The 25,821-nt window shown below is 44.1% G+C and overlaps 1 protein-coding gene across 2 annotated transcripts in view; it reads left to right on the top strand.

The window, feature by feature from the left end:
• DPP10 (dipeptidyl peptidase like 10) overlaps positions 1-25,821 on the top strand; it is a 583,710-nt gene that overhangs the window by 257,465 nt on the left and 300,424 nt on the right. The window contains exon 1 of one of the 2 annotated variants that reach the window (XM_075430456.1): positions 12,511-12,666. The exons of the other annotated variant lie outside the window; for it this stretch is intronic. Within the exon in view, the coding sequence (XP_075286571.1) occupies positions 12,595-12,666 (72 nt within the window). The 5' untranslated portion in view covers positions 12,511-12,594. Of the gene's footprint in view, positions 1-12,510; positions 12,667-25,821 lie in introns of those variants that run through there. 2 annotated transcript variants of the gene reach the window in all.

Consider the following 25,821-nt stretch of genomic DNA (forward strand, 5'->3'; position numbering starts at 1 on the left):
CTTTTGTATTCTTCTTCCCTTTTCTAGGTCTCCTTCTTATAGCAGGCAATTACATTCCTGTGTAGCAATAATTTAGACCCACGTCACCGCTGTAATGACTTTGGAAAGCTATAAAGACACAGTTTGTAGAGTTTTAAAGTATGTGCTTAAAGTATATTGCTGTTGAGCAAAGCACTTAAGCATGTGCTTAATTTCAGGTATGTGGTAAAGTGTCATTGGATTTATTTCTACAGGAATCTAAGGATGGATGAAAAGTTAATTCAGGACCATATTCAGCTACCCTGCATAGCGGAGTGCGGGAGGGAAGGGGATGCCGGGAATCATGGAAACCCAGGGCGTGAAGGAACTCTTAAAATTCCTTTGTCCATTCTTGAAGTGCCTGTAAAGCACCTCTGACAGGACCTGGTCAATTAAGATCCAGTTGATGATGAGGGAAATTTCTTGTCATTAGAAACAGGGTCCCGAACCGTTCCTGTGGTTGCTGTACTGAAAATGCTTGTCTTGCCCCATAACAGGCTTTAGAAAAAAAAAGGCATCCACTATCTTTCAACACTTTTTCCCATACTGGGAGATCTACCAAATCTAGGCAAATCAAATCTAATCGTGTTTTCTCTAGGCTAAACAAATCCAATTTCTTTAACTGCTCTTCAGATCTCACGCTTCCTTAACTACTTGTCTTGTTGCTCCCCACCTTGGTTTTTGTAGTGCAGTGACCAAAATTAACCACAGACCCACCAGATCGATATTAAGCAGATAAAATATTTATAAATATATATATAAGCCCTGCTCTTCATCTGCCCCGGGACTGATGCGTGCTTTTTGGGAAACAGCATCAGGCTGCGGAGCTGTGTTTAGCTCCCGTCTCCCTGCAACACGGAGCGTGGAACAATGTTTGTCTGCTGCTTTCGAACTGCGGTTTGTCCTCTTGTTGCTTTTGTGCCTCTAATTTCAGCTCTGCGTGGGTAGCATTTTACACACTTTTTAATTGACTTTCACACTGTTTATGTGGGATCATTTCTCCAGTTTATCACGCCCGTTTTCAATTCTGATCCTGTTCTTGACATTGTTTGTAAACCCGCCTTTCTGCATTCTCCCAAGTCTCAGTTTTGTACTTGTAAGGGTCTGTAAGAATACTCTCTAATAACTGAAATAATGATGAAAAACAATGGATTTGCACAAAAGTCCCTGAAAGATCCTGATTGAAAATACTTGCCATTTTGGCAATGAAATATTAAGGATTGACATTTCACATAGTTTGTCAACCAGCTGTGCAATACTAATTTAATCTAAATCTCATTTTCTTGTGAGAAAACCATGTGGTACTATTCTTGAAGTCTTACAGCACTTTCTCCTGATTATCCACAGTTTGTCTGCAAAACAGGATATTAACCGGGCTGGATAAATTAATGCTGGCTGTTCTTTTATCACCTTACCTTCTATAAACTTAAGTTCTGTATTTATATTTTTTGCTGAGCACTAAAGACTAAGCTGCTTCTGTATAATTTATTCTCCTCTTCCTTGTCAAAGGTAAGCAGATTATTTGCCATCCTCCCACCCACCGACATTACCACGTCCTTTTGAGCTTCTCAGAGATTTCTCTTAAATGGTTCAGAGATGGCTGAAGTGTCAAATATTTCTGAGTGAGACTGATTTGTTGATTTGAATGTTGATTTATCTAATTATTTATTTACCTAATTTATTTGTTTATTTTCATGTTCTGGCCTTCATAATTAGTGAGCACATTGTTAACTAAGTATCTGGTCTAAACTTTTTGTGTGTGAGGGAAGTCTTAGAAACATCAGCCTTATTCCTCCTTCTTCTTTTGAAGTCTGCCTTTGCTTAAGACTTCTATCTTCTTTTGCCTTTTTCTCATTTTTCCTAATTATCTCATAAGAATAACTTTCCAACTTTAGATTCTAACTAGCTTTTTTACATTCCCTCTATTTCCCTGGTGGTTTCTCCTTTCTTTTGGAAAATAAAATATTATCCCAAGTGTATTCGGGAAATTGACATATCATCTTTGTCAGCCTGTATTGCTTTTCCATTAGACATTTGTATAATAAAAGTCCTCCTTGGTGCCTGATCTTTCTGTAGGATGTTTCTGCTTGTTACTCCCTTCAACACAAAGATATGAATCTCAGGATATTGGTGAAGACTAAGGCTCGTGCTTGATTTCAAGGTTAAATAGGGAAAGAACGACTCCCTACAGTATAGCATCCTTATTCGTGGGCCCTTCTATTTTCACGCCGAGTCATTCAAGACGACAGTAATTCCTTCTGACTTGTTGAACTGCAGACTTCAGAGCCAGGATATGTGTTATTGATACAGAGGCAAGGCTGCCTTTTTTCTCTGTTCCTGCTCTTCTTGAGCAATTTATTACCCTTTTACAGCAAAATCCCATTCCATAATGCATCCCATTAATGCTACGGTGCTGCTTATGTTGTTGACTGTGTGCTAAAACTTCAGCTTCTTGCAGCTGTTTTTCATTTTCATGGTATTTACGTATCACTATCTTAGATACTTAATTGGGGGCTCTGTTATTTTCTTGCCTGTAATTCTGTTTCAATTTCCCAACCAAATAGCTAGCCTTTCATATTATCCACTTTATTGTTCATCTGTGTGGTTTTTTCACTGTATCAGCCTAGCTTAGCGGAGTGGTGTGAAGGATAGCTCTTCTCCTTAATAGCATTTTTTTCTCAAACCTACTGGATTCTCCAGGGTTAGAAGCATCAGCAATTCTTTATCTGCCTCTCCCGCCCGATAGCCTGTCGAAATCCTCAAGAGGGCTTCTGAGTGTAGCTCCCAGATGAGTAATGATGCTGAGGCTGGGTGTTTTAGATAGTTATTTAGAATCAAAGTACCGGCGTGCCAATATGTGGTCTTCTGTATGTCTCCTGAGAGGACACTGTCAACACAGTTGCGAAGTCTGAGGTTTGTCTCCAATTCTTAAGGTCAAAAATAGTCGCAAAGTTTCTGTAATGCTTCCTAATGCGTCCTCCTAAGTCTCCATCTGTATTAACTTTTCCACTGTCTGCATTCTTCTTACACAGTTTGCTTCTAATTAGAGATTCTTGATAATTATATTGAAAGGGAAAGAGCTCTCTTTTGCCTCAAATCACAGTCTGTGACTTCTACAAGTACCCTTCAGTATCTCTGCCACCTTCTGTACTGAGCAGCAGTGCTGAAATGACTGCCAAGCTGAAAATGCTGTGAAAAATCACAGAGTAGTACACATATGAGATGTCTGGTCACCATAATCAGAAGTAAGACTGAAATGAGAGTTCAGCCATAGGCAGTCCAAATGGCAGTGCTGAATTGGGGTGGTATTTTTTGTTTTGTGCACACTTGGTTGCATAAACCTGTGCCTATAGAAACTGAGTAGACTATTACTGAGTAAAGTGCTGTATTAATTTAATTACTCCTTTCTAGCTTTTCCGGATACTTCTGTTTTTTCTGTTTTCTGTTTCTTTAAATGTGACAGCACTATTGTGAAACATGAACAAAGACATAGAGTGAACTAGTCTCAGAACTGCAAAAAATACATATTAGAAAGTTTTCCAGGGAAACCATGTGAAATGATGCTTGGATAAGCCCTCTAGTATGTGTAGCTTATCCAAGCCCTTGATCAGTGTTTGACTTCTCAGTCATCTTACTGACTTTATTTGCTTTTAATCCCAAAATATGGTCTGTTTCCTATTCTGTCAGGAGGCACTGGCATGCTGCTTCCTAAGCCAGTCCTCTAATATGAGGCATTGCTTTGTTTTAATACAATTCTTATTAATTCTTAATATTTAATATTATATATACTTAAGATTATACTATACTTAATACTCTTAAGTGTTTACTTCTTTTAGTTAATGTTGTGACTGCCAGTGTTCAGGAGCTGTCCTACTGTGTCCTGTTCAAGAATCAGGATTGTAAATGTAAGGTTCTTCCTAAATCCTGTATATTTACATAGTGTATACTCAACATGTTCCTCGCGGTCTTGACTGGAGAATACTTCCTTCCACTACTAAAGTTTTTTCTACGTATTTATATAGTTGTTCTGCTTTGCCTTGGGCTGTAGTTGTGTTTCCTTGATGGATGAATAGATTTTTGCGTGGATAATTTGTGTATCAGTTTGTAAAACATGTTCAGATCCTTTGGGAAAGAAAAGTTATTGTACAAATCTTGGATAATATATGTGTGTATTATTATACAAACGTTTGATACCTTTCATTATATAATGTCTGCTATGGTTGAATAGGCTCTTCTCATATAGTTGTGTGACACCTCCATTTCATATTGCAATAACATCATGGAAAAAAGCTCAGTGGTGTAATTTTATACAAAATCTTTTCTCCTGTCCTTTGACGTAAGAATCAGTCTTCTGGGATCCTAAGACCTTCTCTGTCCAGTGACTGCTAATCAGACTTAAGGGTATTGCATAGAGAACAGGCCCTGCTGTTCTCTACTTGTTCCCCACAATGTTTTAAGGCATCTTAGAATTATGTTGGTCAGTAGAATTCCTATTTTTAAAAACAAACTGTGCAGTGTTAGATGCTTTTTATAATTTTCAGCATAAAGTAACTTCACATAGTCATATCTCTGTTTCAAAGGAAAATATAATTCTCAGGAGGAAATTGGTTTTTAATCTTTGCTAGCATCATAAGGCTTGTTGATTTAGTTGTCGAGTGAATTAGAGCTGGATGGAAGATATTTCACAGGACAATCATCCTGCAAGAATGAAGTCTTATCAAAAGGATCTGGAGGAGCATGCAAATTTTTACAAAATTTTAGAAAAGCGGAAGAGAATAATTTGTATTGGTATTGAAATGTTTTCTTTGATTTTCTGGCTTAAATTAACTTTGACTTTTGCAATATAGTAAAATTAACACAGTATTACTTCTATATAATATAAATAATGAAACTGAATTAAAAAACATAATAGGAAAAATGTATCATTTCACTTCACTAATAAGAAAATATTTCAATGTTATTAAAACATTTCACTTGATTTTTTTCCAAAATTTTATTTTATTGTAATTATGGCATTTTATTATGATTCTGTTCTGATTTTTAACTCCCCTCATTCTCTCCTGTTTTTTCTTTTTCCTCCCACTCTTCCTCTTCCCCTCCCCCCATATTAGCAAATGAAATTTGGGCTTCCTAATCCATCCCTATTGATTTATGTAAGGTATAAGGGCAATATTTTCAAAATTGCACAATTAAGTATAAGCATTCAATCTGAATAATTTTTAGTAATAAATAAGTGCCTAATCTACTGAGGCTCTTTTTAATATCCCACTAACTGCATAGTTACATCCCTCGTGGTTAAACATCTGTAAATCTGACAAGTCTTCCAAGAGCAGCACGTAAATCCTAGATTCCTGAATGCTCATTTCATTTTTGTAAACTGTGGTCTAGGTCACAAAATGGGTTCAAATATTAGTCTGAATTCGTTATCAGTGATTTACCATTGAAAGGAGATACGCAATGAACCATTTAACACTACTGTACGTGCATGCCATATGAAGTTATCCGAAGAATAGCTGTATAGCAATCACCAGGGAGAAAACAACTCAGTCTTGCCGCTTGTCGTTTTACACTGTAAGGTTACACTAGTAATCTTTTTGCTTCTTCTAGACGTACTTCTGATTTATACCTATGTCAATATGAGACTTCTGAGTTCCCGGGCCAGTCATCTTGGTGACCAAATTTAACTTGATTTAATCTGTAAAAAGCTGACGGATTTGTCAATATACTATTACAATATATTTATCTTTCTGGATTCATATATTTTACTACAAATAAGCATCGAGATAATTTCAAAGATCTGAACCTTACAAATTTTTTGCTATGCAGGTTGATTCTCAATACAAACTGTACTATTTTCTCCCTCGGTTTCAAGTGTGTCTTCTCAAGAACTAAAAAGTAAGGCAAAAGTTATTATATACAAACTCTGCTGTAACAGATCTTCAAGGCTGGGGGGTTCCTAGAGCAGCTTTTGCCAGAGAAGAGCTATGGTGCTTTGGCTAGGGAAGGGGAAATAGATGTTTCAAAATCTAAGATCTGCTTTTGCCTCTTCCCTGCCTAATCAATAACTTTTATAACTGTTTTCTTGAGGAAATATAGTTTTGGTTACGAGCAGGAGTAGTGCTCTTTTGTATTAGTGAACTGCTTGTGAAATACAAATCGGGATCTTTTGTAGTGAGCTACCATTAGGATTTAAAATCCACTAATACATTTGTATAGAGTTACTTCATAGGACTTCCGGAGCAGGGCATGCCTTCCCTTTGAACTTTGAACAAATACTATTGTCAGAATATACCGATTACTTTGTTTTTCACTTCGGAGTTAGGTTTTACAAATTTGTTCCTTGCAACATGGGTGAGAAGAAATATCTTATAAATATAATCAAGCTGGCCAGAATTGCAGCAACGTGAAAAATTTCCTCTGAATGTGTGAAACTCCTCCCAGTAGCCATGAAGATATCCGAAAAAAGGTGCTTGGCTTCTGGCTACTGCTCACAAAGTGGTGGAGGAGGAAGGTCCTGCAGGACCCGCTGCCAGGCCAGCGCAGATGGTTTGGGTACTGCAGGACATCATGGTGGGACCCGGCGACTGCAGTGGTGACCTGAGCCCCAGGGTCAGGCTGCGGTATCAGACGCGTGTGCTTGCGTATCTCTCTCTCTGCCTTGGAAACTGTTGTGATTTATGACTCCATACGTTGTTAGGTAATCGGGAGGGGATGCCATAGGTCTGAAATCCCTCCTGTGTTCTGCTGCTGCAAACTATTCCTTCAAGCATTCCTGAATGCTGGCTGTGCATTTTATCCGTTCATGAGAGGTATTTTTGGAAATGCAGTCCTGTTCTGCGTACTTTCGCTGATATATTTGCACGTGTATTTTAGTAAGTCCTGTAACTTTCCAGCTGGAATATATTTTCATTTACTTGTATTAACTCACTGTTTGCATTGATTTTTTTTTTCTAAAACAAGACGAGGAGGGAAAAACATGAGCACAATTTTTTTCACAAAGAAAATAGCCTTTCACTGAAGCAGATATTAGAACATAATGTGCTTCTGAATGCAGAAGGTGCCTGAAATTTTCTATCAAAGAATTTCTTAAGAAGAAAAGTTTAAATATTCTGTCATTTAAAACCATCCTTTAAAAAGCACTCTGTACAAAACCACATTCTGTCTGTTTTTCAGGTTTATGTGACTCAGAGTGGTTCTCCTCTGGACAAGTATTTTTAGTTTTTCAAGCCCACAGATCCACTTAAAACACCAGTGAAGAACAATCTTCTTAACTTTCCTTGGGTTTTGGTCACATTAGGTTGATTTTTAAATTCACCTTTATAATTTCAAGGATTTTTTTAGCCCAGTTGCTATGGCTTTAAAAGGAATCAGAAATCCATAATCAGAGTATATTCATAACATCTGATTTTAAAAAGCCACCGACAAGCTCTCAAGCCGTGACCTTGCAGCTTTCATACACTCATCGGCATTGGGCTTCATAGAGGCTGTGGGTAATACAACAGGAGACATTTTTCCTCCGGTTGTAAGAGTCTGAGCGGTAAGGTTGCTACCAAGGGAGACAGAAACCTGAAGTTCTAGGCTAGAGCTGATTGAGAATCTTTTGATCTCCGTCAATTGACTCCAGGGCAAAAAAGCAGACGCTGTTTGTAGGAATGGGTCAACTGGACATAAAGGATGTAATGGGCTTCTTATTTTTATGGGAATGCTTATAATTAGCAATCAAGTAGTATTTACATCTTCACTGGGCTCTACAGTTATTAATTGCACAGTGACGAGGGCCATATAAAACATGCAGAAAACAAAACGACCTGTTTCATCTGCTTCAGTTTTGCTCTTTGAAACTCAACCACTGGAGCAGCAGCAGACTTAAAAAACATAAACTCACTCCCTAAGGAAGGGACAAGATTTTCACTGTGCTAGTAACGCCCGTGCCTCTTCATGGTGATCTGTACAGCGGGAGCGACCGTGTGACACAAGGCAATTAAATCGCTTGATAACCAGGAGTTTATTTAAAAGCAGGTTTTGTACCTTCACTTCGACACTGCTCCCCCCAGCCCACCTCCCAAGGGCACCGGAGTGATTAACGCATGGCACGTACACAGCGCTCGGCATGTAGGCAGCGCTTGGCACGTAGGGGTGCTCCCCGTTACTGCTCCAGCCTGAAGTGGTAGCTGGCCAGGAGAGGAGTAAACCACTATGGTTTCTTCAGAGAGAAAAGGGAGAATTCCCCACACTTGGGGCATCCTCTCCTGTATTTTTTGCAGGTATGCCCAGCCCTTTTATGCCGTAGCAAGTTCTGGGCTTACTTGCAGGCTGTCCAAAATTGGCCCTACATACTAGTCTGCTGCATCAACCAAACATACATGCTATTAAGTCATCATGTGATACAAGCTGTAACGATCGCATAATACTCTGACAGAGTTGATGCTCAGGTTATGTGGAAGGTAAAATAATCACGTTGTGTCTTGACTCATGCACCCAGATCTTGTGTGTGATGAGGAAGATGGAGGAAACGACAAGCAGTCTGTAACATAACATTTCCATTGAAAGATAAATTAATTAATGTAATGACTCTGTAAAGAACTGATTGAAAGCATAATTCCATTTCTTTCTGCAGCTATTTCATCCAAGCCTTAAGTGCTTTCCCTGCTGATACTGTGAGGTATCGCTATGGACTCGATTGTCTCTATGGGTGCCTTCCAACTTGAGATATTCTATGGGTTCTGGTGCAAATGGTACGAGAAACTACCATAAACACTGTACACCTTAATAGCTGTTACCCATACAGCATCAGTTTTAGTACCAGGCTCCAGCTTCAAAGATCTGTCCTATTACTGGCTATAAAACAACTGTTCTTCTAAACAATCCAGTCAAATGACTTTTGAACAGTAATTTACAAAAAAAAAGACCCAAATAAAAGTTGGTGTGGGCAGCAGTGAGAACTGGTGAATTAATTTAATATCCCCAAAGCATCAATACTCTGAACCAATAAACCAGCATTCAAAAATAATGATAAAAGGAATGATCAAGTGCTATTAATGAGAGCTTTGGTATTGATTTTAAGAAGCTTTAGATAAGAATCAGTGTGTATAGAGCCAATGCCACGACTCCTACCCCCAAAACACTCACCTTTCCAATATTTTAATTGATTTATGAATACTGAACAACCAGCATGCATGACCTTTATGAAACTTCTGCTCTATATCTTAGTCCATTATAGTGATAAAACCTCACAGTGAATATATTGTAAATAACTAAGCTTCAGCTAAATTGACCGCTAATTTCTTTTTCCTTCTTGATTAATAGTGGAACTCCATCACAATGGATCTCATCAAAAGCAAGCTGAACAGAATCTCTATTGAAACATGTCCATTCAAACCCTAAATCATTAGAATTCTTCAGCTCTGATGGGGGCTCAGTAATTAGTCGGTTGCAATAGACCTGTACCATAAACAGCATGAATCAGAACATGTCTGCCTCTAAGACTTATTATTTGTATTACTGTAGCACCTAGAGGCCACAGGCAAAATTTGTCTCCCCATGTTATGCATTGCTCAGGAAAAAAATACGATCCCGAGTCCTACAGAATGCAGCCAACACAAAGGAAGGATTGGCAGTAAATGTGGCTCTGCAGAAGTAACGCAAAGCAATAGGTATTGGCATACAAAAGATGCCATCTTGGCTGCCCTTTTTTCTTTTTCTGTGCATAGCACAATTATTGTACAGAAAGAAACGGCATCAGAGGGCAAGAAAGTAAAGGGACACAGACAGCTGACTGCGGCGAGGGTACAGAAGTTATGGAAGTAATGAATTTTAACAGAGAAAATAGTGATATGAAACTGAGAGGTAAGGGCAGAGATGGTGAAGAGAAGTGCAGGGACGGCAGACTCCTGAGCTGAGAGCAAGCGGCTGCGCAGACTGATGCCCGGGGTGAGCAGCGCGAATCCTCGCCGCAGGCTCTGGCAGCTGGGTCTCGTGCAGGGGGCTGCGGGTTGTCCTCGGTGTCATGCTGGAAAGGAATCATAAAGTCAGCAACAAAAAGAGACTGAGTCAGTTAATTTAGACAATTTTTGCACCCTAGGCAGCACCAACTACACTCATCTCACTCCAGACAGACATTTATCTGGCTTCCAGGGCTGGAGATTCCCAGTCCTCCTAAGGCAACCCAGTGCAGGGCTTTGTCCTGCCCCTCACCTTTGGAAATAAGTATTTTTTTTTCCTAACGTTTAACTTCAATCTTTCTTCCTGCTTTTGCTGTTTATCTGATCCACCATGTACAAAAGAGATTATTTTCACTCCTTTGTAGCACATTTTAATCATTTGAACGTGGTTGCCATATCTGCTCCCAGTTTTCTCTCCTTTAGACTAACTGACCCCAAAGATTCTCAGTTTTTCTTCCGAGCGCGTGCTTGCCAGACCTCTGATTCTCCTTGTGACGTGCCTGTGTCGCCGTGCGTTCGCTGACCGTGGCCTCTGTATTTGACAGATGCCCTGCCAGGACCAACAAGGGCAGGACTTCCCCGTGCGTTGTGGCAGCTGTAGGTCTGCTTGTCCACCACAGTGTGCTCTCTGCCTGGTTCACCACAGCAGAACACTGCCGTAGGTGCGGCTGTGAGACCCGCTGTAAGGTCCTGTTCCTCATCCGAAAATGGGATCTAGCCTGGTGTTCTCCATCCCTCACACAGTCCCTCACATGTGTTCTTACTGAACGGCACGCAAGGCTTTAAGGTCTCGATCTGTCGAAACCACATTTAACTCCAACGGTGTCCTCCAGCGTCCTTCGCACCCTCCCAGCTTCACGCTGGTTGTGAGTCTGATTGGTGTACAGGGTGCTCCACCGCCCCAGCACTGACGGAGATGGGGGCAAACCCCACCACGACAGACCATTGAGGGACCCCGTGCTGCAGGCATGCCCTGTGGCTGGGAGCCACTGGAGATGATGTGGGAGACACAGTTTTGTTGATCCTGGGTCTAGCTTTATTCAGATTATGTTTCTCGCTACTGTCCTGGGAGACAGTGCTGGAGACCCTTCTGAATGAAGATAGATGACACCTACTGCTCTCCTATCCACAGGCCTGTTACCTTATTAAAGAAGGAAATTAGATTTGTTTGACATGATCTGCTTTTGAGAAATTAATGGTGGCTATTAGTCATCATCTAGTTTTCGTCTAGGTGCTTCCAAAGTTAAGTTGATTATTTCTTCTAGAACTTTTATTGGGACTTCAAGAGAAACCGTGCCTGTTGATTGGTGGGGTCGTCACCACAGCGGTGGGTGATATAGGAAGGTGGAAATACTCAATGCTCTGCACTCTGGCTGGCTGCTCTGTAGTTCCTCGGTCCCTTGTCATCTCCCCGTTCCCTGCTAGCCTGTTCCCACCATGGGCTGGAATTGTCACTACCATTAACTGCCCTCACCATCAGGTCAGAACGGACCTTTCTTGCGAGGTTTGACGCAAAAACCACCAAGAAGGATCAAACAGTTCCCTCGCTCCGTGCTGATGGCTTTCCTGTGGCCTGGCGGTGTCCCGAGGCCGGGCTGGCTGGGGAGCACTGGGGCTGCTCCCGCCAGCCACCCGCACCGTCCCAGCGCCCGTCCCCTCCCGCGACAACCCTGCTGCCAGACGGGTCACGGAACCCGTCCCAATTAAGAGGTTAATTAACCCAATTAACCGGTCCCTCAGCGCTTCACTTGCGGATGTCTGTGGTTCTTCCCCCTCCCGCAGGCTCCTGTCCGCTGTCCCCTGAGCTGCCGCTCACCCTCACGCTGGCAGCTGCTCCTTCCTGCAGGTCAGAACCAGACTCCAGCCGGCCTCCTGCCCCGCTCCTCACAAACCCCTTGTCGCCAGCGGACGGCAGGGCCTCAGGGCACACCGTGTCCCGAAGGTCCTCCCTGAAGTTCTCCTTTCTTCTCGCTCCGCGTTCGGGCCTCCCGTGCCGAGCTCGGCTACACCGGGTGCCCGAGACCCCTCTCACAGCCGCGGGCTTCGTTAAGGCGAGTTAAGGTGTCCCCATGCTCGAGGACACCCCGCACGGCCCCGCAGCCCGGCCGCTGGCTCCGAGACGCCGCGGCGGGGCCGCTCCCGCCCTGCCCCCGGGGGCGTCGGGAGCTCGGATAAACGTCACGGAGCGGCGAACAGCGCAGCCCCGCTTTCTCTGCCCCCCCCCCCCCCGCCCCCCTGCTGGGGTCGCGGATGGTCTCTCCCGGGCCGCCGGGCCCCGCTGTGACACCTGCTGGCGGCGGCGGGACGAGGCGGGCCGGGCCCATCGGCGGGCGGAGCAGGGGGACGGGGCAGAGCGTGCCCGCCGCCCGGCGGTGATGCGCGGCCGCCCCCCGGCGCGGGGCACGGCGGCGGCGGGCAGCGCGGGGCCGCGCGCCCCCTCAGCAGCGCTTGGCGGGGCACTGCGGTAGCGGCTCCGCGCCCCCCGCCCGTCCTCCCCTTTCTCCTCCTCCTTCCCCTCCTCCGCCGCGCCACTTCCCGGGGAGGCTGGTGTCATGCGGCTGCCGCCGAGGGAGCGCTGCCCGGGGCCGCAGCGGCGCTGAGAGCCGCCGAGCCGAGCCGAGCCGAGCACCCCGCGATGACAGCCATGAAGGAGCAGCCGGCGCACCCGGGCGGCAGGGGGAACCCGCCGCCGCCGCAGCCCGACCAGGTGGGACCCGCGGCGGGACGCGCCCGGGGGATGGAGGAGTGGGGGTGGGGGGCGCGGAGCAGGGGCGGCCGCCGTCCCGGCGAAGTTGTGCGGAGCTGGGTAAAAGTCGGGGGGGGGGGGCCTCGGGGCGTCTCGGCCGGGGGAAGCGGGACCCCGCGGAGCCGGCTCGGGGGAGCGGTGGGGCCAGCCCTGTCCGACCCGGCCTCCAGGGGCCGCGGTGTCGGTCAGCCCCGGCCCCCGGCGGCGGCGGCTCCCGCAGGAGTTTGCGCTCCGCTTCCCCGCCCGTTGCTCCGAGACGGGGCTGCCGGCTGCGGGCAGCGGCGGGGGGGGGGTGTTCCCGGAGGGCTTTCGGCAGCGCCCGGTCGGCAGTCACGTCCCGCGGGGCTGGCGGGTGTCGGGTGGCTGCCGGGGGAGCCGCCGAACTTGGCCGTCGCCGTCACGGAGCCGAAGTTCTCATCAGCAGACCGCCGGCTCCGTCGCTGCGGGGCATCGGGAGGGACGGGGCTGTGAGCCTTCCCCCCCCCTCCCCGGTGCGGGGACCCTCCCGCACCCCCGACCGGAGCCGGAGCCGCTCACCTGCCCGCGGCGGGAGGGTCCCCGCGGCGCGGCCCGCCCTCTCCCCCGAGCCCCCCAAACCTGCCAGCTCCAGCGGTATTCCCAGCTTGAGGGCTGGTTTGTCTTGGTTCCCCCCCCCCCCCCCCCCCCTCCCCGCCCGGCGGTGAGGGCTGCTGCGAGTGGGAAACGCGAGCACCCGCGTCCTGCGCGCCCACGCGTGGAGCTGCGGGGCAGCCGGTCCCGCCAGCGCCGGCAGGACCCGCTCCTGGACAGCGGCTCGGTGCGTTAAGGCACGTTCTCATGTAACGGCGATAAAATAATACCTTGGAGTTGGAGGAGCCTGCTTGAATAAATCAGCTGCGTCAGTTACGTTACCTGGGAAAGATGGGTAACTTCCATCAGTACTTAAATTTCGCGCAAATAGCGGAATTTATGGAAAAGTCCGGATCGTTTTAAATTGTCTCAGAGGTTCAGCGAGCTCATAAATTTCAGGGACGTTGTTTTGCTTTAGAGGGATGCTGCTTTTAGATGTGATAAAAAGTGCTTGAAATTAACCAGCCTTTATTTCCTTATATTCAGTTCAGACATGTTGAATTGCCAGAATGGCTTTGTGTTGTTGGAGGTGGAAATCTTTTCAAAGCAGGCTTAATATTACATGCCAGCAATTACCAGTTTGTCTGCTCTTTCAGGTTGTAATGAGGAACAGCAGTAAGTTCTCAGTTTAAAACACGGCAAATATTAGGAATTTGTCCCAAATGTAGAGCTGTTATTACCCGAATGCTCTGGAGTTCTCAGCCTGTCTTGGTGGTGCGGGGGTGGTCTGCTGGTCAGTCTGTGGTGCCTGGCTGCACGATGTGTAGGTATGAAGTCCTGTATATTTGCATCGGGTTTTTCCAGACCAAGTTTGGCTTTCTTGGTGAAAATTGATATTGAATCAGCTTTGATTACCTGTTGTCTTAGGTACTAGGGACGCCGTGCAGTAAATAATGGCATCACTTACAAAATGCTGCCTTTAATGGATGGCAAGTCTTTCTGTGGCTTTAAATGCCAAGAATGAGGATGCAGGCCTAAATCCTGCCGTGAACTCCATATAGGATGAGGCTGAGGTTGGTGGATCTCTGCGAACACCAAGGCCACTCACGCACCTTCACAGCAACCGCGGCTGATGCAATTGTAGCTTGGCCCCGGGCTGTGCCTGGCTCTAGGTTTGTGCTGGGAACCGTCCTTCGTGCAGCAGCGTGACCTTAACGGAGGGGTGTTGTGGGTTGGAACCTTTTTGTTTGCTTTTGGTGGTTTCAGTTACAGATCTGCAGGCATGGTGGGTGCTGTGGTGGAGATGGGGAGAAGAACACGCAGGGGCTCATATGCTCACACCCTGGTTTTCCATAACCCATAGCACTGTCACTGCTTGGTCCGTGTGGAAGATGCAGCCTTCTTAGGGCCTTCAAGAAATCCTTCTCTGTCCAGGTGCCCTTGTTTAACATTTCATTTTGCTTGGTGAGCGTGCGTAAACCTGTAGTGTCGCTCCAGGTGACACCTGTAGTTTATTTATTTGTTTTTAACAAGAAGCTGCATGTGCACTGAGAGGGTTTATTGAGATAGCAGGAGCGGCGAGTCTTTTCTGGTACAGAAGAGGTTGGACCTGTGGGAAGTCCAGGAAGGAGTTACACCGGGATTTTCTAAGCGTAAATCTCTTCCCTGATTTCAAAGTCTGGTTTTACAGATCCTCCTGAGAAAGTCATGCCGAAGTTGATGCATTTGTGGTAAATTTGTAGGCTTGGGACCTGAGCTGTGATTTCAAATTACAGCAGGCTAATGCTGGGACTCTCCACTTAAGAAAAGCATGGGATCGACTGACTGAAGCATCCGTAGCCATCGGTTTGTAAATAAATTGTATACGACTTCATATCCAACACTTCCCCTGATGGTATTTTTAAATCAAGCCTCCCCTGGGCCAAGGCATCTAATAACAACTTCCATTAACAGTGCTATTGATGTTTCGGTGATCAGTCTGATAAATTAGCCTGATTTATTCTCAACTCTGTGCTAAATGATGACTCATATTTATTGCCAAAATTGCAGGTTTATGTTCAGTTGATATATCTGTAGAAAGGAAAATAGCTGTAAATTACTTGTATTTCTGCTCCTTTCTGGAAGGCTCTGTCAAAGTGCTCAGACTTCTGTCACTTGAGTGGTTGTGTCGGGAGGGAATGTGGCTCCCTCAGTTCCACTCAGAGAGTACAAAAAATAGGGCTTTTCATCTTGTAGCTTATAAGAACTGTCCTGGGGTCTTGGACAATGATGTTCAATGATCGTTTTTAGAAGGCACAACCATTCGCTAGTCAGTGGACACAACATATTTGAAAAATATAATGTACCTGTGTGACTTGCCGGTTGATGAATGTTGCTGTCTTTGCAGATGAAAAACTAAGATAATTCCTCTAGGTATTACCTTTGTGAGGCTTCAGTCTGTTTACAAAAAACCAGATGATCTACACCACCTGGTGCTACTTGCTGTTCTTTGTATGGAGAGAAGACAGACCTTTGAAATTTATAATCGTTCTCTCCTGAGCCTCTCTTCCAACTTAAGGTCTTTTTAAAATTGATTTTACTAGATGCCATTTTAGAATCTACAACATTATTCTGCTTAAAAACAGTTAAGGGCAAATGAAATCAGACTGAATTGTGTTGTACTAAATAGGGAAATTATTTGGTAAGCATGTAAATTACATGTTTGGTATACATACAAGGACAACTGACTACTGTTTGCTTCACTGCCTTGGTTTAAGGAGGTGAATTTTCTCTGTCTCATGACCAGTTTCTGTGGTCACCAAGCAAGGGGCATATTCTAAAAACATATCTGAACAAAAGAGAACAATCTGTGTTTTATTTTCCAGTGACTAACGCCAAAATGGTTTATATTCTTATGTCTTCCTTCATGGCCTTAATTCTTTTTCCCAAAGATAGACTCTGATCTTGCAGTGGGAAAAATGTTGATGGATAGCTGTGTCCAGGGCAGTAGTCATCTTAATGGGGTTTTATCAAGGTAAAAGGGCTCGCCCCTGCCATGCTCAGGTCATTTTGAGCTTGATGGGTCAGGGAGAGACTTGAATTCTTAATCGTATACATACAACAGTTCCAGTAACTGGAAAGATTTAGTTAGGTGGTCAGGTCCATGTCCCCTGCTCTTGGTTGGGTTCAGAGCTGGCTTCAGGCTGAAATAAGAAATTCTGTTCCAGTACATAATCCAAAGTGACTTTGCATTTTTCCTTCTTACCAACTTAGTGGAACTTTTGACTTGTTATATTGCGGCACTGTATCAAACATACTGGTTTGCAAGGTTCAACATAACATCAGAAACATCAGGTAAAAAAAGCCAGTAAAAGTGGAGAAAGAAGGTTATATTATTATGCCCAGAATATTTCATGAAGATTTAACATCTGAATATTAGCTTTAATTTTTACATTCTTTTTCGTACACTATATATATGCCGTACTATATCCATGCTGGATCCAGAAAGAAGTATTACAAGCTTGCAATATCTGTTGGATATATGACCAGCAGCATGAGAAGCTTAAATGAAAATGTATGAACTGTGGTGTTGTGGAATATCGTTCGGGATTCAAGTCCTAGGGGAAGGCACGGCATGTGCCATCTTTCAGATACTACGCGTGGCCTTGATTCACTTTCTCTTTGCCATGTGGCTGTTTCGATGTCATTCAGTTGCGTACGTGGTTGTGGTGAGTAGTACAAAAAGCCTCTCATCTTCCATCTTCATTGCATTGCTACTCTTCTGGTCTGAGCTCTGCGGAGCAGGGGTGAGTAGGGTCTCACTTTTGATGAAATGCTTCTCATGTTGATTGCATCATAAAAGCGTCATTTGATATGACACCTTGTGGATAGTCTGCGTAGTATAGGATCTCAGGTGGCTGACAGGGCACTCATACAAGTTTTTTTTTAGGTGGCCATGTAGCACATAAGTGTGTTTCTCTGTACATCCCAAATTCAGAAGTAATTTCTGAAGAGAAACTCGCTTTCCTAGTGCAGAGAACTTTACAGAGAACCCACCCCCTGCCCTGGGAACCAGGAGGACAACTGTGAAGAGGTCTCCATCGGTGGATGCAGGGTGAGGCAATCATGCTGATGCTCTCGTGCTCCTTGTACCCTCCCCTCATGGTTTCCATGCCTTTTTGCAGGTTCTCCATGTCTTGCTTTGAAACAGCATGCGGGAATCTGTGCAGTGTAACACAGCACCTGATTTTCCAGTGTTTAGAGCTCTCCACTTTGCAGGTGGATTAAAGGGATTACTTAATGCAGTAACTCAAAAACTGTGGAATGGGGCAATCTTTTTGGCTCTTCTGTGTTGAAGTGAATTGCAGGCATGCTGCAGGTTACATAGTAGCCTCAGATATTTGAACATACATATTGTGTTACCTATTTTAAAACGTACTTGCTGTATTTCTTTCCAGTATCTTCCAACTGAAGGTATTGCTTCAGGCAAGCTATTTTGGTAATTAACAAGGGGGAGGAACTCTTTAAGCAAACAGAGATGTTGTGTGATGTTAGTCTAGAATTTGAAAGCCAGCATCTTAGCATTTTTTAATAACTTGAGGGCATTCAGAGATTACATGCATATGTTACTCGCAAATGTGAACACGGACTTTTTTCCTGTAGTGGTAATAAAGATGAATGCAATATGTGATCCCTAGAGAAGTTTCTTAGGTGGTGTTGTTGTTGTTAGATTTCTTTTCTTTTGTTTTTTTTTTTTTTTTTAAACTCATAGAGCTTTGAAATGTTCCTGACCTATGGAAAAACATTTAGGTGTACAAGACTGTACTTTGCATGTTATGCTTTCTTTGACCTTGCACTGGCAGATGTGGGCTGGCGCATCCACTGCTGGAAATGTCCGTGTCCTGCCAGCAGGTAGCTGTAACTTGTTGACACTGTCTTTGTAACTCTTGCTCGACCTGTGTCATACTTCAAGTCCATGCATTAGACACGAAATCTCGACTGTCACAGACTCTGTCCCTTTCCACTTTAATCATACACTTCTTTTACGCTCCACTCAGCTGCATCGAATAATGTGCATGAATATGGGATAGTAAAAAGAACAATGCTGATGGTGACTGATGATGATAAATTACTGTATTTATCCATTAGGAAGGACATTGGATGACCTACAGATCTGAGGCTGAAGCTAAGACCTTTTCTAATCGTTCTTAACACTGCTGGCAACAACCACATAACTTGTTATGTGTTATTTATGTAGAGAATCTGTAAATAGTTTAGAATCATTCTACAGCAAGATAAAAGCCCTCTGACGTTTGGAGGATGTTGTCTATGAAAATCAATTAGGAAATATTAAACAATGTGATAATTTAAAGAAAATAAAGATTCCTTAAAGGCTTTTTGGGGTTAATTTAGACTGCCTGGGGCAATATTTTCAATTTACTTTCTTTCGGGGAGAAAAAAGAAAAGCGTTTCATAGCTTGCCACAAAACAAACTGGGCAAATGTTAGAGTTTTCTTTTTGGAAATATGGAGAGAATTCCAAATACTGGTGGGAAAACCATTAAACTTGTTTGAAATGCTGGGCGAGTGCAAGAAACTAAATCAAACACTGCCAGTGCGACTGATCATTCATCCTCTGTGTTTGTTCTTTCTGCTCCTGCCGGCGCAGAGGCTGCTGACTTCCTTTCCCCTTTTCCCAGCCTAAGGCTTCAGAAGCTGGTTAGATCAAAGCATTTAATAGATATTAGGGGAGTCTTTCAGAGTAAGGATTTGAGCTTAAGTACACTTAATTAGGAGTAATGATGTGCTGTGGTTTTGACCTTATGGAAGAACTGTTTAAATCGGATGGTCTAATATGTGGCTAATTGTGTTCTGAATAAACACAAAATGGCTACAGAAATTGGGTGGCTTCAGTCAGAAAAAATGCAATTCAAGAAGATCTTGGTAGTCCTTGCTGGAAATCTCCTTTTAGGAATTTCTACCTCATTTGGGAAGGTTTCTGCAATACCTTGGTGTGAATAGCAACACAACAAAGATCCTGCTGAAAATTTTAGTCAAAGGCCTTCTTGTTCTAGGATGCAGGTGATTGTATTGGGTAATTAGATGTCATTAAGCATAATATAATTTTAAATCTTCCTAGAAGCCCATAGTCAGAAGACTTTGAAATGAGTGGGTAACTGGAATGCAAGGAAATTAGTTGCAAAAGGTTGCTTTTTATTTTTAGTTCAAAGTTTCATTGTATTGTGGCATGTTGAATTTGTTACCTTTTGGCCCTGGAGATGGCTGAAAATATTTCTATGTCCTGGCCCATCCCTGAAGTGCTTGTTTACATGGACTTCCCCGTTGAAGTCAGTAGGACGACTACTGTGAATAATATCTTCAGGATGAATCATATAATTTATACTGTAGTAATTTTCATTATATCTTGGGAAAAAAAGTCCTTTGGTATACAGTAAGATGGATCGAGCTGCAGTACTCAAGCTGTGGGAAAGGCAGCTATCAAAATGTTGTCACTGGCATTCTCTGAGGTTTTTGGTAGCAAATGTTCAGTGTTGCAGCAGGTTTTCAAATTCAGAAGGACAGAACTACATTTCTGGTATTATGTGCCAGACTCTGAAAAGGTTCCTGAAGGCAGCCGTCAGTTTATGCAAGTTGTTTGCTCACCTGATAGGAGAAGGACAGGGTTTATACCTATATATACAGCATATACATTTTCTTGTATGCCTTGCAGGGTGTCTCCATGCAATTCTGTACTGAGGAGGGGATTTTCCCCTTTTTGGGTCCTGTTACTGTAGGTGGACATGAGCTTGATGTTAGAGTCCTAAGTGGCAGTGCTAAGACCCTGCATTTCCGATTACATTATGGCATAACTAGCCACAACAGAAGGAAGGAGGGTGAAGGTTCATCTGGACGCATTCGTGAAGGCTCTAGTGAAGTCTTTTTTTTTTGTTGGTGACTATTTATTTGGATTGTGTCCTGAGCTGTTTTCTTTTGTCCCTCTACACTCTTTTTTTAAACGTTTCCCATTCTTTTTAATTTAAACACATTCCCATTTAAACGCATTTCCCATTCTGTAAACATACTGTGCTCTGCATGAGCAGTTCTCAGAACTCTCTCACTGTTTTGTCCCTTTGGTTTTGTTACATCTCCAGGTCATTGTCTCCTGTATCATACTTTTTTCCCCCAGCTTCTGATCTTTAATCTTCTATACACAGAGTTTTCCTAACACTTTTCTTCTAACAGCCTTTCTTTACCGATGTTGTATTTCTCTTTGTAAGCTAAGCAACATCTTTGTCTTCTTACTCTTACTTGCCCATCGCTGATCGTTTGAAGAATGTTGTCTCACTTAAGTGTGTGCTGGCTTTCATTAGCAGTGTAAGATGAGTCTCAGAACAGAGGACAGTAACGTATCCATATAGAATGAATTTATGTGTTTTGCTACTTCCCTTGTGATCCAGTGGTTTCATTATGTCGTGGGAAACTGTTGGGTTTGAGGGCATGGAAGAGAATAGACTTGGGGTAAACAAGAGTGTCATTGTGATAACCTGCCTCAGCTGCCCGAATGGTGCCTTTAGTGGCAGCAGTGGAGGACAGGCAGACGTCTGATAGAATTTTAAGCCATTAGAATAACTGCATGCTGTGATTTCCTATCCCATAATATTAATGACATTAATATACAGTAAGCTTGTAGTTTAAAGAATGCACTGATCAGCAAATGAAAATGGAATAATCCTCATGAAATACATATTGATATGTCAGAGGAAATCTGAATTCTTATTTCTGATCTCTGCTGTATTTATATTTGTAAACATAAACAGATAAGAGCAGAATATTGTGACTTTCATGGTAGGTGGTATCATCTCCATACAAGAATCTAGGAGGAGGAGGTTCCTTCTCTTATTCCTCATAGTGTGATTAGCTGTAGCATAGAAGCCTTCTGCTTATTCAAGAAAAGGAAAAACTTGAGGAGAAAAGGCTTTAGCGTACTGATTCTGCGAGCAGCACAGCCCTGTGTATCAATAGCTCAGGGGATGTCTTTTTAGTTGTTTTTACATCCTATACACCAGCCCCAAGAATCTGCTGTAGCTGTCTCACTCCGTACAATGCATATGGAGAGATGATGGATAATTTCTGAAGGAAGCACATGCAGGGCCATAGATCATGTCAACAAGGGAATTTATTCAGCATGTAAAGAAAAAGTAAGCTTTTTCACTGAAAATGTCCTTTTCCCGAGGTTGGTTTGCCTCCCTCGTTCTGGCCACCTCCTTGCCATATTTTAACTTGTGACTACCCAGCCCAGCTGGGGATCGAAGTCAGGCTGGATCTTTTTATTCTGAAAACCAACCAATCAACCAAAACAATGACAATAACAACAAAAAACCCCAAGCCCAGAACAACTTTTCCCCTCAAAACCAGCTTTGAGAATTTTCCCCTTTATCCTTTGCTGCATTCAAGTTATATTTTATTAAATGTGTTATTAGTATTGAGGAAACTGTCAGTTATCTTCTTCATAAATCTTGCCTCATTTCTGAGTGGGTAAAGATTCCTTTCTAAAATGTAAGCGAGGCCAGTGCAATGCGATGCCGGCTTTTGCTTTAGTTCATCTTGCCATTACCAGCCTAAGTGGATTCTTTCCTGGGATGAAATGGTGCTTCAGTACAGGACTTTTTCTCTTCCCTCTAAAAAGGAAGAACAGTTTCTGCCAAAGTAATGCATTGACAGTATAAAGTAAATAAATGTCCTTACGTGCTGCTGTTAATCTTTTAAACTACTATAACTTACATAGGTGTAATTCTCTTTACTCTTAATTACCCATTCCATTTCTTTTTGTCAGGTGTCCTTCTTCCATCTCCCCTGCAGTGGGATGGGGGAGATGCTGAATGTGTTTGCTCATCTCTAGGCAAGGAAATACTTCCACTGAAATAGTATTCTCCGAGTGTTTGCATGCAGGCTTGTCCTTTGGTGTTCCTTTGGTCTGCAGTAAATTTTGGTATTGCGGTGCAATAACTCTTGGGTAAACCCATGGTACCATTTTGGTTTGGATCAAAAATGTACCGGCGAAACAAATCCCGATCGTACTTGCTGAACTTTGCCTTGCGCCCCAGAGCAATTTCAGAGTGTGAACTGGATTCCTTTAGGATGAAATTAAGCAAGCTGATGTGCTCCAGGAGTGTGCTTGGGGTGCTCCAGCTGCTAATGGGTGTTCGGTCCCCAGGATCAGCCTGGAGCTGCTCCGTGTAACCCCCAGAAACACACAGGGTGTGGGCATCAGGTCCTTAACACGGATGGTTTCTCTCTCTCCATTCCTGCTCCCCTCTCCTTGCTAATATACACACAACTTTAACAAGCACAGAAGGTGACATGTAAGTGCATATATTTAAAAGTAATTGTATGCTTTTGTTTTGTTTTTCACTTGGTTGTAGGCGTGATGCAACTGCCTTGTAAGACTTTTTTTTTTTTTTTAATTGCAACACTGGATTTTTTTCTTACATGTTTGATAGTATTTGTTTGCTGTTTTTGAAATGTACCAGTGTTTGTTGTCACCCCAGTTGAGATGGAAACACAGTGCTGAAAATGAATGGGTTGCTGGTGGTGAAGAGGTCTCAGTTTCTCTAGAGAGATGCCTATGAGAACCGCTCAGAATCAGAGTATGGGAGAGAGAACGACACATGGAAAGAAAATGAGTGTAAGTCTTGCTGGAGGTTTATAGATCATACGGTCTTTTGTGACTGAGATTTTTCTGTAGTGCTACGTAGCTGGATATATCTGAAAGAGTACCACTAACTTGAAAGAGGATGGAGATTAGGAAATCGGGGATTAAAAGCCCTTGTTCTGTTTTTGGCTGGTTGCAGAATTTCTTTATGACTGGGGTGGGTCCTTGCAGTCTGCAGAGTTTGAGATGTGGTGGTGTTCTGGGAATTTGAAATGTCAAGTTCCCTGTGTTGGGTAAAAAGACCTTCAGCGCATTCAAGATTAGTTAACGTTTGGGAAAACTTGATTTCCTTTTTAAAGTGTTATCGAGCAATAAAATAGAAAAGGTATCTCACATATGGCGGGAGGTGTATTGGTAAGACAGTGCTTAGTAGTTAGTGTGTGTCTAAACTCGCTGTTATTTATGTACTTATGTGAGAACAACACAAATATTTAGACTTAGGAGGACACTCACCATCCAGGCAAGCTGCGGGAAGGTAGCGTTACTGGTAGCTGGCCAAGGCTCTGGATTTCTGCCCTGAAGATAGGAACCTGAGATGATATTAAATATAGTGATGACAGCGGTTGCCATTTAAGGTGCAGCTACTACTACCAGAGCATTGCACTTCCGTAAGGCTGCGTTTGCTCTGTCAGTGGAGTAGCTCTGTGGGTGGCTGCGATAAAGCATGTGCTGCTCCTGCTGAGGGATTATGGCAGAGTTCGTTAGCACTCACCATCAAAACCATCTGTGCAGGCTGATCCTGGACATGCCATGTGCAAGTTTCTCCATTGTTTTGGTTTGGCCTGGATAAATGCCAGGTGCCCACCAAAACCGCTCTATCACTCTGCTCCTCAGCTGGACAGGGGAGAGGAAATATGATGAACGGCTCGAGGGTCGAGACAAGGACAGGGAGAGATCACTCAGCAGTTACTGTCACAGACAAAACAGACTGAACATGGGGAGCAAAGGGAGTTTAATTCATCACCAATCAAATCAGAGTAGGATAGTGAGAAATAAAACCAGATCTTAAAACACCTTCCCCCCACCCCTCTCACTCCCGTTTCTCTCCCTCCTCCCCCCGAGCGGTGCAGGGGGACGGGGAATGGGGGTTCCAGTCAGTTCATCACACGTTGTCTCTGCCGCTCCTTCCTCCTCAGGGGGAAGACTCCTCACACTCTGCCCCTTCTCCAGCGTGAGGTCCCTCTCATGGGAGACAGTTCTCCACAACCTGCCCCAACGTGAGTCCTTCCCATGGGCTACAGCTCTTCATGAACTGCCCCAGCGTGGGTCCTTCCCACGGGGTGCTGTCCTTCAGGAACAGGCTGCTCCAGCGTGGGTCCTCCACAGGGTCACAAGCCCTGCCAGCAATCCTGCTCCAGTGTGGGCTCCTCTCTCCACGGGTCCACGGGTCCTGGCAGGAGTCTGCTCCAGCGCAGTCTCCCCATGGGGTCACAGCTTCCTTCAGGCATCCACCTGTTCTGGTGTGGGGTCCCTTCCATGGGCTGCAGGTGGAAATCGGCTCCACCATGGACCTCCATGGGCTGCAGGGAGGCAGCCTGCCTCACCATGGTCTTCATCACGAGCTGCAAGGAAAGAGTCTCTGCTCTAGCATCTCGAGCACCTCCTCCCCCTCCTTCGTCACCAACCTTGGTGTCTGCAGAGTCGTTTCTCTCACTTCATCTCACTCCTCTCTCCTGACTGCCGTTTCCTTCCTCCTCAGTTTTTTTTTCCCCTTCTTAAATATGCTATCACAGAGGCTCTACCACCATCTCTGATGGGCTTGGCCTTGGCCAGCGGTGGGTCTGTCTTAGAGCCAGCTGGCCCTGGCTCTGTCAGACATGGGGGAAGCTTCTCACAGCCTCTCACAGAAGCCAGCCCTATAGACCCCCTGCTACCAAAACCTTGCCACGCAAACCCTTAACATCCATTCATTTCAGTACAGATTACTTCTGTGCATGAAGTTTCATGTGAGAAAATTTGTGAAGTCCTGAAAAAAGACTATATTAGAAATTCACTGATGGGAAGTAAAATGAGTTTAATCTGATTTTCTTGTACTATCAGTTCTTCATCCATTATTCTAGGAAAATACTCTTAAATTGTAAATAATGAGAATACTTTCGAACATTGAGTATGATCCAGTGTATCTTTCAATGATTTGCTATAAAGGCAAACCTTAAGGCAGAATTTTTTGTGAATAATTCTATGGTTTTGGGGACAATTAGTATTCCTTGTTTGTCTAACCCCAGCAGATAAGGGCTGTTAAGTGCCTGGTCTATTCTAGCTGTCAGCACAATCCTGTCTGACTCCGCCGAGCCAGGACGGAGTCTTAACTGCTCACCTGTTTTTCAGGACTCTCTAGCCATCGAAGAGCCAGTACTAGGCGTTGCATTCATATTAGTGTGAGTCTTTCCATCGTTTGTCAGAACTTGAACTTGCACTGTTAATAAGGTCAAGAGGAGTATCACACCAAATTGTTATCAAATTGCAAAATACCTGAGAAAAATGGCTTTTTTGGTGTGTCTGTCTGTCTGCGTTGCACTTGGACAGTGTGTTCTAGTGCAGCGTAATGAGCCATAGTCACATAGACATGGAAACCATTTCCCTCGACGAGGGGAATGGCGTTGTCTATTTTACTGTAGTGGATTTCCTTTAAAAGCAGGGGGTCCAGCACATCCGCCATCTAAATTATGCGCAGGGCCGATCTTGCTGGAAACAAGGTACGTAAATAGGAGGGATGGATGGGTCTGAAGTCCCGGACTTTGACCAGTGAAGGGAAGAAACAGATACGTGGTGAGAAGTGCCTTCCAGGTGCCCGTCTGAGTTATGTTCAGGTGCCCATCTTGCAGAAAGCGTAACAACAACCTTCTTGGTACATAAAAGAAAAAAAAGAAAGCGAAG

This window comes from Opisthocomus hoazin, chromosome 9 (assembly GCF_030867145.1).
Source record: "Opisthocomus hoazin isolate bOpiHoa1 chromosome 9, bOpiHoa1.hap1, whole genome shotgun sequence".
NCBI lineage: Eukaryota > Metazoa > Chordata > Aves > Opisthocomiformes > Opisthocomidae > Opisthocomus > Opisthocomus hoazin.